Source organism: Leptonotus elevatus, chromosome 17 (genome assembly GCF_054856555.1).
Source record: "Leptonotus elevatus isolate MCC_2025b chromosome 17, RoL_Lele_1.0, whole genome shotgun sequence".
NCBI classification, from domain to species: Eukaryota; Metazoa; Chordata; class Actinopteri; order Syngnathiformes; family Syngnathidae; genus Leptonotus; species Leptonotus elevatus.
In genome coordinates, this window is record NC_141255.1 from 15,145,204 (window position 1) to 15,164,086 (window position 18,883).

General features: G+C 39.5%; 1 protein-coding gene across 8 annotated transcripts in view; it reads right to left on the bottom strand.

Annotated features, from left to right (window-relative positions):
- Positions 1 to 7,212: 7,212 nt before the first annotated feature.
- foxp2 (forkhead box P2) overlaps positions 7,213 to 18,883 on the bottom strand; it is a 124,923-nt gene continuing 113,252 nt past the window's right edge. For all 8 annotated transcript variants that reach the window (XM_086059551.1, XM_086059550.1, XM_086059547.1 and 5 more), the window contains 3 exons: positions 16,859 to 16,928; positions 15,371 to 15,666; positions 7,213 to 10,686 (listed from right to left, as the gene is read on the bottom strand). In XM_086059551.1, the coding sequence (XP_085915677.1) occupies positions 10,542 to 10,686; positions 15,371 to 15,666; positions 16,859 to 16,928 (511 nt within the window). In that variant the 3' untranslated portion in view covers positions 7,213 to 10,541. The remainder of the gene's footprint in view (positions 10,687 to 15,370; positions 15,667 to 16,858; positions 16,929 to 18,883) is intronic.

Consider the following 18,883-nt stretch of genomic DNA (forward strand, 5'->3'; position numbering starts at 1 on the left):
CACTTTTATGTTAAGAGTATGAAAACTTATATTGCGAGTTAACAATTGAAGTTGTGCGAATATATATATATATATATCATTTGTTCGTATTCTTTAGTACTGGCCGCGCATGTTTTTCCCCTTCTGAACTTATTTTTTGATAATTGTTTTCTCTGTTTATTTATTTATTTATTTATTTTATTTAGTGTCAGAGCCAAACCCTGCCCACTGCCGACACAGACCATATCTGTTCGCTTGTGGGGCTGATATTGAAAGAAGATAATGAGAATGGATTCACAGGTATCAGGTGTAAAAAAGATGCAGGAAAGGAGTGATGGAGGAGAAGATGAGAAAGAGAGTAAAAAAAAAAGAAAGAAAAGAAAAATCTCATCCACATAATTTCCAGCCTGCAGGCGCAGAAATGCAAATGACAGATCAAAGAGGTTGCGAGAATGGAGAGGATGGAGATTGGGGAAGTGTGAGCGTGTGTTTCTGGTACGATCAAACTGGGGTTATATCTGTATGGTCAGGATGTGAGGGGCACATGTTGGAGGTAGGTAATGGAGCTGACCTGTATGTAAACACGATCAAAATCATTTCCTCTCCTCTTAGCACGCTAACGTAGACATGACGCACAAAACAGCAAAGTCCGCCATGTTTGTCAAGTGTTTTGAAGCAATTATTTATTGGGCGCGGGCAGGGAGGTGGCGTAGGAACGGAGGCCTGCAGAGAGGGTTGAGACGCACTTAAAAAGTGAGCGTGGAAGGTGAGGCCTCTCATTAATGCCTAATTAATGTCTGTCTGCCCATTATTGTCGAATTAATCATTCATGTGGCTCTTCCCTCCACCTGCAGCTGTCGCACACCAACTTTGCTCGTCGTTGCACATGAGATGCGACAGTGGACACTTCATTAGGTACACCTGCAGCAATACATTGGATGAAGTCGCTCTCAGTCTGATTCAATGCAGTGTTGAAGATCACAACATGAATTGACACCACCGTCTCATTCCAGGCAGTATTTTCTGTTTTCTGTCACAGATATTTGTGTTTTATTTCCCCTTTTCTCTCCCTGTTTGGCACTTCGCACCTGCTTTGTAATCGGATTTCTCCACGGCAGAATTAGCATGTATATTTAATGCGGCGTCTTTTCTTCTTTTCCGCTCCTCTCTGTCTTTGCTACTTTTTAAATGTTGATGAGTGATGAGGGGAGGAAGACGAGGAGGTGGGCTGCCTTCTCCTTGCATGTCTGGCGGATATGCCACAGCGCCGCTAATAAATGACAGCTGATTTATGCGTCTGTATTCTTTTATTTATTACAAAAAAATAGCAAGCGGGCTGATTTCTGATATTAATAATACAAGTGGATCCACTTTGATTAGGCTCGTGCGGGGAGCTGTGCATATTCAGCATTACAATTAAAGCCTCTGATGTGAAATAGGAATGACACGCTAATGAAGCGAGCTAGCGAGCCTGAACCGCGACTGTCCAACAGCATTACGGCCCATCTCGGATGAAGAGTAATTATACGAGGAACACTGAAACGTCATTAAAAATCTTCAGTAAGTGATTTAACCCACCACTCCTGGCTAATGTTACATTCCTCTTTTCCTCATCGGCAACCGCCGCCAGGATCAACTTAAGGGGAAAAAATGGAAACTCATTTATCTTTTCAGAACTTTGGCAACACTTGACTCCTTTAAATAAACATATTGAGATTTGAGACAAAAGGCTAATTTAATTGCAGGAACTGGCTCCGGTGCTGGAAGCAGTAATTGAAATCATTCCATTAAGAAATTCAATTGTGAATTGGTGATGACGTGGATTACAGACAATAGTGTGGATTTTTTTGCCTTCTCATTCCAGCTCCGTTTTTGTGGAAAGAAAATATTCGTGTACTGTAGGCTACTAGCAAACTAGCAGGTTGACAGCCAGATACCTGCTGATTAACAGCAGCTGTAGTATAGTTGAACAATAATGACTAGTACTAAATGGCCATTAGTCCAATATGGTCGTTTAATTTAGACATGTGGGGGAAAAAGTGTTTTTAGCCCTGGTTACATAATGCAGTGGTCTTCAACCCTGGTCCTCGGGGACCGGTATCCAACCTGTTTTCCATGTCTCCCGCAGCCAACACAGGTGATTTATATCATCAGCTAATTAGCAAGCTCTGGAGAAGCCTGAAAACGATTCCCACCTGTGTTGGCTGTAGGAGACATGAAAAACAGGCTGGATACCGGTCCCCGAGGACCAGGGTTGAGGACCGCTGACAATGTCACCTGTGGAGTTCCACAGGAATCAGTACTCGACCCACTGTTGCGTCTCCTTGGTGATATCATACCTAAATATAACATGAGTTTTCACTGTTATGCTGATGATGGCCAACTCTATATGCCTTTAGAACCAAGCAACCATCGTTAGCAACATGCTGATCTTTCTTTGTGATTCTGAGAGCCAAAAACAAGTCTACAAGTTTGAGGGCATTCTGGCATCCTACCTGAGCCGCTACCTCCGTAGAAATGTTTCAATCTTAACTAAACTTTAAATACACTTTGACAAAAAGTGCGTCAAAAGTGTGTTTGGTGGTGGGGTGTGTGTGTGTGTGTGTGGGTGGGGGGGGGGGTCATTGTTGGGGGTCAACTACTACAAAAGTCTCCTTCCCCCATCAAATCCGGGCGGCAGTGCCTGGGAGCTATGCAATTATTTTTTTGCACTGTGTCCAAAATCAACTTGAGAGCAATGAAAATTATTTAAGGCGAGCGTCTCAGGCACCGCAATTATAATAATGATGATCTCAATTAGCGTTGCCATTGCCGCTGGACTATTTAGCGGGCAATTTGGCAGCCCGGGGGGGCCGAGGAGCTGCCACGCATCGTTGGGTCAGAATTGGGGAAGAGAGAAAAAAAGAAGAAGTCTGCACGCCTTAGTCAATAAAGTGCGAGATGAGAGGTGTCCTGCCAAGGGACGACTCGCGCGTTGACACAATTGGTCTTCAATAGAGATGAAATGGATGCAATGAGGATGCGCTGCCTCATTTAATTTGCTATAGAATGAAGAAGGAAATAAAATGATACCTGCCAACAAGTCTCATTTATTTAATTAATAATAAAATAATAATTCATTGAAAAATAAGCATAATTATTTATATAATTCATCAGTCACATTTAAATTCATGTTAAATGAGATTCAGCACACACCTGCCACTGTTAAAAGTGCCCCTGATTAATTCTAAATAAAGTTCATATGTTCTAGTAGGCCTTTCCTGACATACAGTAATTTTGCTTTGTAGCTGAAGGCTGAAGATTTTATTATAACAATGAGTATTTGGAACTGTTGAAGAGTTTGCTCTTTTACAACTTAGGGCCAAGTTCCAGCTAAAGAATAAAATATCTGCTGGTACTGCAACGTTGCAGTCTTACCTGAACAGTTTTCTTCTGGTCTTGCCTCAACTTTGGTGTGGACATTTTACATCCTGTATTTCATTCCTGCATTATAACAGTTGATTTATTAATTGTATTGTTTTTAGGGGTGTCAGGTGACTCATATTTTTAATCGTGATTAATCGCATGACTTTAATAGTTAACTCACGATTAATCGCAAACTTTTATATCTGTTCTAAATGTACAATAAAATATTTTTTTCTAAGTTTCATACTCTTGTTAACATAAACGTGGATTTTTTTTTAACTTATATATATATATATATATATCCGATTTTTTGAATAAAATATTAAAATAACCTTATTAAATGTTTAGTCATACCCCAATCTACAATGCTGACATTGAAAATAATGGACGAGAACAAAACCAACGATAATATTGTCAGTAATTCAGTCTTGAACAAAAGTTGTTAATTTAAGAAAAACTCAGATTTCACGGGTGCAAAAATATGTGAACCTCTCAATAGGACATTGCTCCTCCTTTTGCAATAAGAACGTCATCCAACTTCATCATGCAGCCGGTTGAGAGAGGTTGGATGGGCGTCTAGCATAAACTGCCCCCTTCAGGTCCCGCCACAGTATTTTGAAAGAATTTAAATCAGGATTTTAACTGGGCACATCCAGAACAGAAATCTTGTTGTTCTTCAACCATTCCTTGGTTGTAGTGCTGGAATGCTTTGGATTATTGTCATGTTGCATGATCCGTCTTCTACCAGGCTGTAACTTCACAAAGCACGGCTTCAGGTTATGATCCAGGATTTTTTTTTGTTCTCTAGTTGCTAGTTGTTTTTTGTGTTCTCAATTTATTTTTATAGATGACTTTATAGCTTTCCCCAGACAGATGTGCTGTCACTACCCACTTCCTGAGGTCCCCTGAGATTTCTCTTCCTCTCAGCATGACTGACCTGTTTGGGTTCACCTGGGTAAGACGAAAGTGACGTGGTTTTGTCTCCGTTTCAGTCAGTGATGCACAATTTATTTGCTAAACCTCTCATTTCAGTGGTTAGTTTAGCTACCAACTTGTCCTAGCTGATCCCACTTGACTGCTTGTTTTAAGCAATGCAGGTCAGGGTTCACTTACTTTTGCACCTACATGAATTGACCAAAAACTCTTTTTAATTTAAGTTTGACTACACAATTGATAAAAAAAGAAAAAAAAGAAGAATGTTAAACCTACACCTGTTATTTCATATAAAACGTAATGGTTCAGATTGAACAACAAAATCAGGTTGAAACAATTGGAAAATTCACAATTCATAAAATTGGAGGTAAAATTCTAAATATGTATTTATAATATGTCATTTTTCTGCCACTAGATAGCATATTTGCATTTGTAAGACATTGGCGACAGCTCACTGCATTTGTCTTTTCATCTTTAACATGATGTAAATTCTGCACATTTTTTAAAATTGTAAACTGCAACTTGACCCCAGTCTCCACAAATATACAGTATGCATTATTATTAAATTGCTCAATTTTGACGTGGACGTGTCTGCTGCGTTGAGACTGGAATTCCCCCAGTACAGGCTTTCCAAGTTAGGGGTGGTCATTAATCGAGCAGTAAAAAAAAAAAGAGTGGCGTTAAAGTAACGTTAAATTAACGCACTCATTTTGACACTCCTAATTGTTTTAGTATTTGTAATGATACAGATGGTGAATACTCACAAACAGAAAATGAATAGCCTCCCTTGTTTTTATTCTGTGCAGCATCTCGCAGGATACTCGACTGCCACAGTACATTACAAGCTCCTTTTTCCACCCGTGTCGATCATGTGGAAAAGGCCTGCCTTCCTCACCAACTAGCCTTTCTTTTATTCATCGCACTGTAAATAACTCCACTTTATGAAAAGCAGCCAGTGTGACTCACAGATACCTCTCTAACCACAAGCCATTATTATTTCATGCTCTCTGAGAGGCGGGCCAGGAGCCGCTCGCGCGCTTTCATGCCTCTGATGTTGTGTCGTACACAGGCGGCGGCCCTTGTTGCGCTCCGTATGCCATCCCTCACTTGAATTCACAAACACTTGCCGCTGCATAAATAGCACGAGGAGACAGGAGGCGCCGCTAATGCTCCGGAACGCCGTTGGTGAGGAGATAACGGGTAGAAAGGAAGGGAAGAAAAAAAGTGTTGTTTTCCGACTTCTCTCGGGACATCACATTGGCGAGGAATGGTGGTGGTGGTGGTGGTGGTGGTGGGGGGGTTTACGATGTTCCTGAGCACCCTTCGGAACGTCTGCTAATGGGCGACCCTATTGGTCATGGTGGGTTCCCGTTTGAATCGCAATGAGGGCTCCGTGACCGACAAGGTGCGGCGGGCCCGCTTCAGTTAGCCTGTTAGCGCCTTTGACCTCCCAACAGCCATCAATCCTGACAGCCAATTTGATTTGAAGTGACATTTTTGAAGTAACAAGAAGACGGAAGGAAATTCCACAATGTTTTTCTTGAAATTATTCGCTCCAAACACATTTAAACGTATTAAGATACACAAAAGTATTCAAACACACTTTTTTCTAAAGCATTAGTTAGCACCTGTTTTCGTTGCATGCTTACTTCATGTTATTTATTGGTCATTCATACTTGCAGTTTATCATAAAACTGACACATAAAACAAAAGGGAAATAATAATATATATTTTTTAAATGTAAACACAAAAACGTTCAACCAAACTCATTACATTAATTATGGCTTACAAAAGTATGCTAGCTTAATGCTAATAGATTTGTGAAATACCCAGCATGAATTGAAATTAGCATGTTATGCTACAGTACTGCTAATTTTATTCAACACATACAAACAATCATACTCACAGGCATATAGTATGTTCTTTCTGTTGTCGGAGCAATGACTATTACTGGAATTCATTTGGAGTCATTCCTGCCACTTTAAACAGATTTAAGCTAAGAACAACAACAACAACAACAACAAAACATACACAAGTATTAAAACACACAATTTTAAATTTACAACATCGATTAAAAAAAGTGCTTTAGTAGGGGTGCTAATGATGAACAGCGATACAGTGGAGAATGCTGTACTACTGTTATAAAGTTTTTATGTTTGTTTATTTTAGAGAAATGTTATTGACGTCATTATTGTAATAACTTGTTTAATTCTTGTAAAAAATACGAATTAACCATACAAATAATTAGAAAAATGTTAAGACATTTTATTCTTAATCAATATTATCATTTTCATTTAATAAGATTTATTTTTATTTTCTTGACAAAATACAACCTCCTCCTCCAACATTATGACATCATGTCAAATTATGACTTGGATTGAGATTTAAATGTTTTTTTTGATTATGACGTCATTTTGAACTTTTTTCTCCTGAATAAATTCTTACGCAATCACCTTTTTTGCATTAGATTATGACTTCTTTAATACATTTTTATCATATGTCAATTATATTCGATATTTACCATGTTTTTCTTGAAAACACAAAAAACAACGTTGCCCCCCCCTCATTATATAACTTTATGCATTGGCATGACCACAATTTCTAGTCCCTTAACTATGCTTTCTTTGCAGCTTTGCCCTAATTCTGTTAGTAATTAAGTAGTTTGTCTCAATCCTTGGAACAAGACTCGAGGTGCAACAAGACGGAACGGAAAGACTTGTAACATGTCCATTAATCTTTAAATGCCCCCCGGCCCGTAAGTCTCTGAAGTATCCGCCCCTGGAACGTCAACATGTATATATTTTCCTGCCTTTGCAGAATAAAAGATAAACATGTACAAGAGGAGGCAGGAAGAAGAAAGTCAATAAATGAATCAGTCTGTGATGCTGGAGGTAGTCAAGGTTGCTTTTTAAATTCCAACTTTTGGTCCTTTATTTTATTCAGCAGTGAAATGCCATGAAATACAGAAAATAATGACGTTACAATTCTCCACCATGACCTTCTAACGTCAGAGAACCTTTTTATATGGACACAGTACACAGTCATGAAAAGTATCAAAAAAGTAGCTGAATCTCGTCAAGAAAGGAAAAAAAAAATATTTCATTTTTTTTTTCTCACCAATGACAAACATATGTTCGCTACTGTCCCAATTTACCTTATACATAGGTGGGTCATAGTCCCAATTATTAGAGAAGGATAGCAGTAGAAAGGATACATGACTCAACTGCCGGACATAATGCTTCATAAAGTATGCACAGAGGTACGAGCAATAAATACACACATTAGGTTTAAAGCCTTACAGCTATGCAAAGCAGATGCAGAAAAACGCAGGTTTGCTACTCGGAGCCAGCGATGAGAGTGAATCGGTAAAAATTACGGTAAAAGAAACACAGATTGGTTTTGTCCTCTTTAGAAAAAAGTCAGGTCAATGTATGGGTCCACCGATTTTTTTCTTTTCTTTACATAAGTATGCACAGTTATCAAAATACAGACAAAATGAACCCCAGAAAATCCAGACAATCCTAAAATCTAGTGGAGGAGCAACTTCTTCTGGAGGTCTTTCTGGTATTATGTGCAAGCAACTATTTTAGACTTTTTTTTTCTTTTTTTCACTGAATTTATACAAAACCCATGCAAATCTACAGGTAATATGCATTCTGTGGCTGACCCTCCCCAAACTCTGAGGTAATGCATTCCTATGCATCCTTATATGTATAGCTAGGCCATCCTCTCCGACATTGTTAGCTCTTGTTCTGTCCACCAAATCATTCTTCTTCTTCTTTTTTTTTTTTGTTTGACATGCATGTTTAAAACACAATATTCCCTTACAGGTAATCTATACATCAGCACTCTACAAATGTTTGAGGACAACCTATTACAATGCAAATCTTCCGTATCTTGACGCACTGGGGGGAATGTAAACGTGGGGAAAGTGTAACAGCTCTTGTGTGATCTGTCGCCGTCCTTCGGAATGAGCAGAGGTAGAAGCTTTTTCTTTTCTTTTTTTTCCCCAAAGCCTTTTTTGTTGTTTTTGGGAACAAGTGGGAGAACCTTTTTTGTTGGTTCTTAAAGACATAACATCCTTTTTATTTGGTGTGGTAAGATTATGAGCAAAGTCACTCCTGTTGACTCAAGTTAGCAGGCCTCTCGCCATGTGGACCCGCTGCTACGTGTTGGTTACTTGCTTGCAGCTTGAATCCGCTTTGGTCGTGGCAGGCCGACACGTTGCCGTTGCCGGTTCTTTGACAGCATTTATTTTTATTTTTATCGAAATGCTAGCAGATCGCAAACTCCGGTTTGATGTTTACGTACGTATCAGCGCATGAGAATTCTAGAAGAAAATTGTACTCATTATGTTCAGACTGGAGGATTTTCTCAGCAAGCTCATTTTCTACAAAATGGCCGAAACGCCGTAAGAGACAACCAAAAGCATTTTTGGTTGGACTGTTATTTTCATCACAATCGTTGTTTAATTTTGTACAAAGTCCTACTAATATTCTCATGAGATTTTATTTTTTTTTTAACACACGGAGGCAGAATTTTGTGTAACTTTGGTTTCCTGACAACACAAATGAGCGTTTCTATTAAAGCAACAACACTTTCGACAGGACGAAATGTAAGCGCCTCCATCCATCCAGCTGCAAATCCAGTAGATAGAAAAGAGATCAATAGCAAACATAACCTAAAGAAGGTTCCCTTTCCCCTTTCTGACATGGCTATTATTATTATTATTATTATTATTATTAATACGATAAGTAGAAGTAGTAGTATTTGCTCTTCATGTGGTAACCAAGCCACCTCCATTTCCACTGGAATACTATTTGGCTTTGCTAGATATTTTTGTCATGTTTGGTTCGTCGTGGTTTCAGTCGTGACGTGACAGTGCCATTTAGAACATTACATATTCACCAGCTTGATTCAATGAAAAAACAACAATTAAAAAACAAAGACCATGATGTTCAACACAATGGGCTCTATTTTCGTAGACAGTGCATCTGCGGCGGGGCGCTAACGTCGGCAGATCCAGGTTTTCATAGTGAGGGCGTGTCAATTTGCTGGCAGAAAGTCGATGGGAATTTACGCCTGCTTAGACCACGTCTAAATAACGGCGCAAGGTAAACCACTGGTGATTTTGCTGAATTTGATCCAACGACATTTAGCAGCAGACATTTAACCTGTAGATCCGCCCAGGCTGTGCTGGTCCACAAAATTACCAACACAGTTGCGCCGTCCACCATGATGGATCGACACCATTCAAGAAAATAGGGCCCAAAATGATTCTGCACTTCTCCACAACTGTTTCTTGTTTTGGTTATGATCCACTTTGATATTTAGCTCCTCTCTGGAATTGGTTTTAAACCTGCGATGCTAGAAGATCTCCATGGAGCGTCTTTGAGGAGGCCTTGAAAGGAAACAATCCCAGAGGTTAGTCGAAGGTAGTTTTTGCGGAACGAAAGCTTCTTCTTGGTCAGAGTAGCTGAGTTTGGCGTCGTCTGTCAATAAGCTAGCGTGGGCTTTGGTTTCTAGCTGTTGCCTGTGACTGCTTGCAGGTAGACAAAGCTTTCAGAAGGTGGAAGTAAAGGAAAGATGTTTTCGTTGTCATGGCGCTTGGCTTTTCAATTTGTATCCCTTTTTCCGACTGCAACAACTGTCGGTACCGCAGCTTTTGTTGTGATGGAGGGAATGACATTTACAGTTGGTGAAATGGATTGAATAAAACAAAACGAAGAGAAAATATATCACAGCGACATACAAGCGGTGGCACAACAGACTTGATTTGAACCAGCAATCATCTCTAGACATCAACAACTACTGTGGCTCGGCTTATTCACAAACAAAATGGTCCTTTTTTTTCTCTATTTGGCAGAATATGACGGAATTTTGCTCATTTGTGTTCTCCCTCCTTATATCTATCCATCAATCCATGAGTCCATCATCCTTGTACTGTAGTGGCCATGCCATCGTTTTTTTCTTTTTTCTTTTTACAGGCATCTCATGCCTGACATGTTAGTGTTAGCGATCCCAAAGGGCTGCAGCAGAGAGTTCCTTTGGAGCTTCCGGATGCATGCTCAATAAATAGTCCCAGTGGTGAGAGAGAGAGAGAAAGAGACAAAGATAGAGAGAGGGAGGTGGGCGGCAGTCTGCATGGACTTTGTGGAGTGGTTCTTTTCCAAGTCTGGCCTTGGAGGAAAAAAAAACAACAACTAAGAGATAAAAAAGGAAAATCACTCGAGGTCTTCCGATAAGTTCCCTTCCTCCAGCTCGCGGTCGTCATCCAGCTCTGGACTGTGATTGGCCGTCGTCACCAGTGACATGGGACAGTCATCGTCGTCCATGTTGGGAGGCTCCTCCTTGACGTGCACGTGCTGCCTGTGACACAACCACATTTGTCGTCACTTTTTTGTTCTTTCTGGTAAACACGGGAAGGCCGTGACATGCATTATCCAGCATGCAAGCGTGTTGTTGTTCGCCAGACGCTAATTTGACATGATGCCCCGCGTCAACTGCAAGGAAGAACACGAACAACGCGGCCGATGGGCTGCGATGCCTCAGACATGTTTGGCATTTAAAAGTTTACTGATGACACCAGGTTGAAATACATGAAAAGGGAGGGTGGAGTGGAGAGGAGAGGGAGGGAAAAAAACACGGGCCACATGATAAATAATGGAGAATTTCTCATCCCTAAGCCCCCCGGAGCAAAGGCAGAGGAGAGGCTTTTTTATCTAGTTAATAGAAAGCGCAGCCGCTCGTTAATATGCAGGGGCTGCGCATGTCGCTCCTCAAGAGGAAAAAAAAAAAAACACGGCGAGGTTCTGCCATTAATCAACTTCAGCCCTGGCAGTTGGCTCGGACACCATGATACATGTTTTTAACTCCAAATGGACGAACATCTCGGCTCGATAAGCGGCGGCGGCGGCGGCGGGGGCGGGGGCTGGACGAGCGCGACAAACAGCCGAGTGTTGGTCGCCTAACAAGAATAATAATGCTGTCACGCACAAACAAGGCAGAACATGATCTGAGGCCTGAGTCAGGGAGAGGGGTTTGTGCCATCATGATAAATCTGACAAAACCTAATTATTTCTGACACATCCGATGCATCTCAAAAATCCCCTCAGACTCAAACATACGAGGTGGGAAAGATGGGGGGGGTGGGGGGGGGGGTTGTGTAGGTTATCAAGCAGGAGTACATTAGGACTCGTCTCATAGTGTCTCTCCTGGGCTGTTCTCATCATCACTGCTAAGGACGGCCCGAAGGGGGGTGGATTGACATTTTTAATAAAAAAATAAATAATTGTAAATGGTAGAGATGACTTGAAATATTCAAAAGCAAATACTGGAAATGAATATTCTGACGCTGAACAATTTGTTGTTTCAAACTATTAAAGAATTGAAAATGTCACAGCGGTGTTATTCAATTAACCCAAAAAGTTGGGTCAAATTAACCAAAAATTGGGTTGCTTTGTGGGTTATTAATTTAATTTGAGTTTATTAAAAAATGAACCAACCCAACGTTTTAAGTTATTTAACCCACAATGTTAGGTTGGTTAATTTTTGACCCAGTTTAATTGGGCTATTTAATTTACCCAAAAAGATAGGTCAAATTAAAAATAACCCACAAAGCAACCCAACAAATTGGGTTACTTATCAAATTTGTTTAATAGCTCAAAAGGTTGGGTCAGTCCATTTTTGACCCAATTTGGGTTATTTTTGACCCACTAGTTTTTAGAGTGTATGCTTCAGTAAAACTGCAAAAAATTAGTCATTTGGTTCGTATTGGTCAAATTTGGGTAGGAAGACGAGCAATTTTATTTATTGGACATATATTTGGACATATAATTTGATCAATAACGGTAAAGACATACCCTTCTTTTTCAAAATCACTTTTAATGTCAAAACTGTCTTTACTGTGATGCCTTTTGCATGAAAACTAATAAAAGTGCATATGATGTATTAATCATTTCTTTTTTGGCTTTCTTTAAATGTCATTGTGGGGAGGCTCATTACGGTGTTGCAATGCACCAGTAAATCTTCAGAGTTTAAAAATATGTCAATGTAAATTGTGCAAGCCACGTGGATGCTACGAAGCGGTTTATATCTTACCGTTATACAAGAAGAACTTCAAGCATGGCTTTTTGAGCAGAGGCCACAAAAAAATGATCCTTCAAGTTAGCATTTTGACAGCTCAAATTGCCCAACGTTAAGCGGCAGCGCTTCTTTAACAAAATCCCTTGGGGTGTATATGAGTGTATTGCTCACACACACACAAGGCATGTCCCGGGGCCAACTGCATCGCGGTAGAGTCAATAGTGTGAACCTTTAGGCGCTAAAGGGGAAGCAGAGGTTTGTCTAATTGTCAGACCAGGGTTGTCCTCTCCTGAGAAAGGCCTTTCAGAGGTGATGTACTATTTAGTTTAGCGCTACAGACCACTCCATTATTTAAAAGAGATCCTGGAAGAGGCGGCGGCGAAAAACACATTTCTTCCATTTTGAGGTTCTCGTGGTAGCATATACGGAGGGACGCGGCGTCTCATGTCGGTGTCGAGGCAGTCGGAGCGAGAGAAAAGTAAGGAGGAAAAAACATCAATTCCATTCTGTTATTAAAAGTTAAATGACCTGAGGGAGTGGGGAATGGCAGCAGATTTGGCCCACTTAACACTCTATTTCAGAGTGGGGGGTAGTAAACATGCCCGGACAGATTCATGTATGGACGTCTAGTGGGACGAAACAAGCGCACCCCTCACAAAGTGCATCTTTTGTCCATTACATGCTAAGAGAATGTCATGTGACTCTGCCAGTGAGCACTGATGGACATTGCATGAGCATTGTGTGTGTGTCCATGTGTGTATCTATTGGTGTGTGTGTGTGCACATGACAAGCACACTTCTGTCATGTCAATCGGAAAATAAAAGTTTTGTTTCTCGCTCTCAGCGCCATTAGAGAGTAAGGGAGGGATTTGTTTTAATATGTTTTTTTCCTGTTGCAGAATATTCATAGGCAGCTAAAATGCTACAATGCACACAGTGGTGAAGCCAGACATGAACATATTCTAAAAACTGCTGGGTAAAAAATAACCCCAATCTGGGTCAAAAAGGGACAGATCCACTACTTGGGCCAATTTAACCCAACATTTCTGGGTTGTTTGATCCAACTGTTTTTAGCGTGTAAAGACGGTTGGGTAAAACAAACAAACAAAAAAAACACACAAAAAAACACAAAGGGTCAAAAAGTTGGGTTACCGACAACTTTTTGGGTTATATATTTCATTCAAATAAACCAATTGTACAAAACGACCCGATTTGTTTTGTGGATTGTTCATTCAATTTGGGGATAAACGAGCAACCCTAGAAGTTGGGTTGGTCCCTTTTAGACTCAATTTGGGCAATTTTTTTTTAACCCAACTGTTTTGATAGTGTTTAAACATCTGGGCCAAAAAAGGGCCTGACCAAAACTTCTGGGTTACTTATTTAACCCAAAAAGTTGGGTCAAACGAATAATCTATTTGGGGTGGTTTGTAGAAAACAACCAGACTTTTTCTTTGTGAGTTATTCATTCATTTTTGGAGTAAATTAAGAACCCAAAAAGTTGGCCCTTTTTGGCCACATTTATATATTTATTAGTATATTTTTAACCCAACTGTTTTCAGAGTGGTTGAACAGCTGGGTCAAAGTAGCCCAAATAGTGTGGAAAAAGTAACCACCACAACTTTTTGGGTTGCTTGTTTATAGGTATGTAACGATAATGGCAATAATGTGCTATTGCGATTTCAAAACTGCCACAATATATTGTCATCGTCATGTCACGATGTTAAAAGCAGAACATCTGTGAAAAAAGTTGGATTGATTTAATTTCATTTGTTCAGTTCTAGCACCCTATGGAAGCTAGTTTTTAATGCAGTTGAATTTTCACAAGGCATGTTTTGGCCCTCTATGTTTAAAATCCACGCTCATGGTCAGATGAAGGGGAACGTAATATGCTTGTGAACAGAGTTCATATGTGTAGGAACTCAATGTGTGTTTTCATTAGTAACCAAGTGCCTCAATATATATATATATATTATATTTATATATTTTTTATATATAATATGTATAAGATTTTTATAATATTTTTCATTGCGGTAATGTACAAAAGCACAACATTGTGTGTGTGTTTTTTTAGTATGAGCTAATTTTTTACTCGCCAACCTCCCCACAATATCGTGATAATTATCGTATCGTGACTTTCATATCGTGATAATATTGTATCGTGATGTTTGGATTTATGCCAAAAAGGTTTTGTTGTGTGTTTTTTTGGGGGTTACAGCAATAACCTAAAAAGTTGGGTAAGTCCCTTTTTTGACCCAATTTGGGATACAGTATTTTCAACCTAACTGTTTTTAAGAGTCTTAAAACAACTGTGTCAAAAACAGCCCAATCAAAAAAGGAACGGACCAAATTTTTGGGGTTATTTATTTGACCCCAAAAAAGCTGGGTCAAACAAATATCCCATTTGGGAATGTTTATATAAAACAACCCTGATTTTTGTTGTGTCATTTTTGGGTTAAAAAATAACACAAAAAGCTGTTGACACAATTTGGGTTATTTTTGACCCGACTGTTTTTAGAGTGCATTTATAGACAATACACAAGTGTGGGAATCCCATGCGAAAGCTGATTGTGGGTGGGGGAGTATTGGGGGGGGGGGGGGGGTAATGATAAATGTAACCTTGCCCCAGGGTCATGGCATCGTAAAAAAAAAGAGCAACGGTACCGTGGGTTAAATATCAGGCAATTAAACTAAGAAAGGGCACAAGGACACAAGGTGGGTGGTTGAACACGTCTTACATTCCCAGACAGCCTCTCAAACTCATAAAAATGTGCCAAGTGTGAGCGTACGTCGTGCAAATTCTACAATAATTGGACCATTAAAAGCATGAGCTCTCCTTGATGGCTGTCAGTCTACAACAGCGGCTGTTATGGATCGTGGAAAATGGGGAGTTTCGGACGCGATTTGCCCTTTTTATCAAGTGTAAAATGGCCGCCGTGAATGTAGCGTGGGAGCGAGTGTGCAGAACCTACATGTGTCCTGGTGGGGAGTAACCGGGGCTGCCGTGCCCGTTGGTGTCCAGGTGATCCAGCGAGCCGTTGAAGTCGTCGTGGGCCGACTGCAAAAGGGTGGGGGGGCTACAGCTCAGCATGCCGCAGGGGCTGATGCCCAGCAGGCCCGGCGGGCTGCCGCCCAGCAAGCCCGGCGGACTTGCGCCCATCAGTCCGGACGGATCGCCGCCCAGGAGGCCGTGGCAGCCGCCCAATGAGCCACTGTTTATTAGGCCCGGGGTCCCCAGTAGAGGCAGGGTGGTCTCCGCTAGGGCGGCCTACGAAACAACAGACAACTGTTAGACCAGCAATGTCACTGATTACACTTAACTTCATGAAACACACGAAAAACAGTTCAATGTGAACACTCAAAATTGCTGGGTTGATTTCCTAATCCAGTCGCTCTGAATTTTGAGCAGACTGACTTACTTTTACCCAATGTTGGGTTCATCAGCATTATGCACAACAACAATATGGGTTTGAACATTAACAAACAAACTATATTTAAATAATGATACAATTCTAAAAGATTAAATAAATGAATAAATATTATACCTAAATGTGCATGGAAAAAACACATTTTAAATGACTCAAAATTAAATGCAAATGTTTTGTACTTTTAGGTTAAATACAACTGAACTGTACTAGATTAAATAATAATTTTAAAAAACACTTAACCTTATGCACAGTTATGGATATTATTTAAATGTGCCTGCTACTAAAGGGACCAGTGCTGTGGTTCAACATATACTAAATAATGATAAAATAAAAATATATCAGTTTTAGTGCGACATCAATTTTTAGTTTAAGAAAATGCTCATCTTTTAACAGTTAACTTAAAAATTTTTTAATTCAAATTTATAAATCAGAAAAAATGGTATGTCCATTTTCATTCAACTCTTAAGATGAAAAGAAGAAAATTGATATCTTGCAACTTAATTTAGAAAATGAATATCCATTATTTCACCATTTTCATTTTTGACTAGGGTGCTGTTTAATTTCATCGGGCCAATAAAAAACCTAAATTATGTGCCAAATATTCCCCTTGAATTACACAACGAGTTGAATTGATCAGATGAGGTGAAAAGGGAAACAAGAATGAATAAATGATGCGCAGATTGGGGCAGGAAGTGTACGTACTTCCACTTGCCATTCAGATGCCCTCGTCCCCTTGAAAACTTTACCTCCAAATAATAAAAACTCTCTGACACTTTTGCCTGCCGAGCATTAAAGTTACATGGCCCGATTAAAATTTTAAAGTTTTTTTTTGCCATGAGAAGCGAGCAGATATACACAATGAAGTCAAATCATTTATGACAGCCTGGATAAATATTAATGTGCATGCCCTTGCATTTGCACACGGATCCGATCACTCTCAGGAGGGAGGAAGTACGGGTGGTGGGGTGGAGGGGTGGGCTTCCTGACTTGACCACTCTGTTTATTGAGGTGGCTGTCTGGTTTAGTTCCTACCTGTAGGCTGGCGTTTAGTGCAGATCCATATCCCAGACTGGAGGGCAGGTTCTTGACGAGTGACGGGCTTCTGGAGAGAGAAGGGGCAAATAGTGCTCGATCAATCATGATGACAAACTTTTTTTGAAAAAAAAAAAAATGATGACAAACTTTTAGCAGACAGTCAGCAGATTTTGCTAAAAGGGGAAGTCAACCCCCCAATTTATTTAGTTTTTGACAATAATATGTTCTATGCAGCCCCACTAGTCTAAATACTGGTTGATATTGTGTTAGTGGAATATGAGTTACGCAGCAAAATCCAGCTGTTTTTATCCATCTCAGTGGGCGGCCATTTTGCCACTTGCTGTCGACTGAAGATGACATCACTGTAACAACCAATCACAGCTTCAGAAAACATGTGAGCTCTGATTGGTTGCTGCCTGAGCCCTGAGCAACATTGATGTAATCTGTCGTCGACAGCAAGTGGCAAAATGGCCGCCCCCTGAGATGGATAAAAACAGCTGGATTTTGCTTCGTAACTCATATTCCACAAATGTAATATTAATCAGAATGTCATGTTTATACTAGTGAGGTCAAAAGTATTGGAGCATTTATAATGACAATTTTTAGGAAGAATTGCTGCAAGATTTGGGAGGAAGTTTGTGGTGTTTTCTACTCCTTTACAAACACAACTCACTTGGATAAACAGAATGTTTTAGCTAACCAAATTGTCATTAACTTATTCACTCCCAGCCATTTACACTGAAGCAACCCCCTTCGCTTCCAGCTGTTTTACTGGATTTTGACTGATTTTGAAAGGCCCACAGAATATTGTGTTCTATTGCGATCAAAACATGGAACCTTCTAAAAGAAAGATCAGAGTCTCGTTTTTCATCAGGAAAAAAATATATTTCTATCTGTTACCCTTTTGCAGCAATTAGTTTTAAAATATGGCTAAATTTCATCATTATTCACAAATCTATTTAGAAATGTGAGTAAAATAGCTTTTTTTCAACATGGTCCTGGTTGATCTCGTTTGCTCTGCTGCCACCTGCTGGCCGTTTTTGTAATAACTACCATTTCTTCAACCGTTCTTTGTACTTGAAAGGCTGCATCAAAGCTGTATGCTGTAGCATAAAAAAAACATTTTCAAAAACGTATAAATACGTCTTTAGGACACTTAAAACATTTAAAATAGAGCGTATTTAGATGTTTTAGCGAGCAAATTAGTTAAGGGGTTGACGGTTGAAGTTCTTGTGTGTCCCCAAACTTTTATCTAAAACAGTGGTCACCAACATCTCTATATAACGTGAGACTTGGGCTGTGCAATTCATTGAAATTCAATTACAATTTCAATTATTACACTCCACAATTACAAAATCAGCAAATCGTAAACAAAAAATTAAAAATTATTAATACTAATTTTGAGTTGTTTAAATATGTATATTTGCACCTTTTTTTATTTTATTTCAAATTTACTTATTTAATACATCTTGTTTGGTTCAAAAGGAAATTGCATAACTAGTGTTTCAAAGACATTTATTTACCTTCATATTTACATGTTTAAACATTTTCTTGTTTTGTACCAAAAAACAAATTATTGTCCTAATTGTAATTGCATTTATTACCAAATTAATTGTCATTAATATTTTCTTCATAATCGAGCAGCCCTACGTGAGACCACAGAAAGAAAAAAAAATTGCCGTACTTTTGCTAAGTGTAATTGTACACCCACTACAGTAGGTGGCAGTGGCACCCTTACTGTCAGAGAGTACAGAAGGAGAATTAGCTCCTCTGCATAGGTGCACTTACAACCATTTTATAGACAAATTATACTATTCATAGACACGGCGGAGAGTTGGGGTGGGTACGAAATATTTTATTTTATTCCTATGCACAGGTGTGACAAAAAAACAATTGAGAAGCACTGAATGTGTGTGTGTGTGCGCGCGTGCGTGCGTTTGTGTGTCATCTCAACTGTGAGATGTCTGTCATTGCCCTTTTGACAGTATAAATATTATTATATTATTATATATAATGTCATTG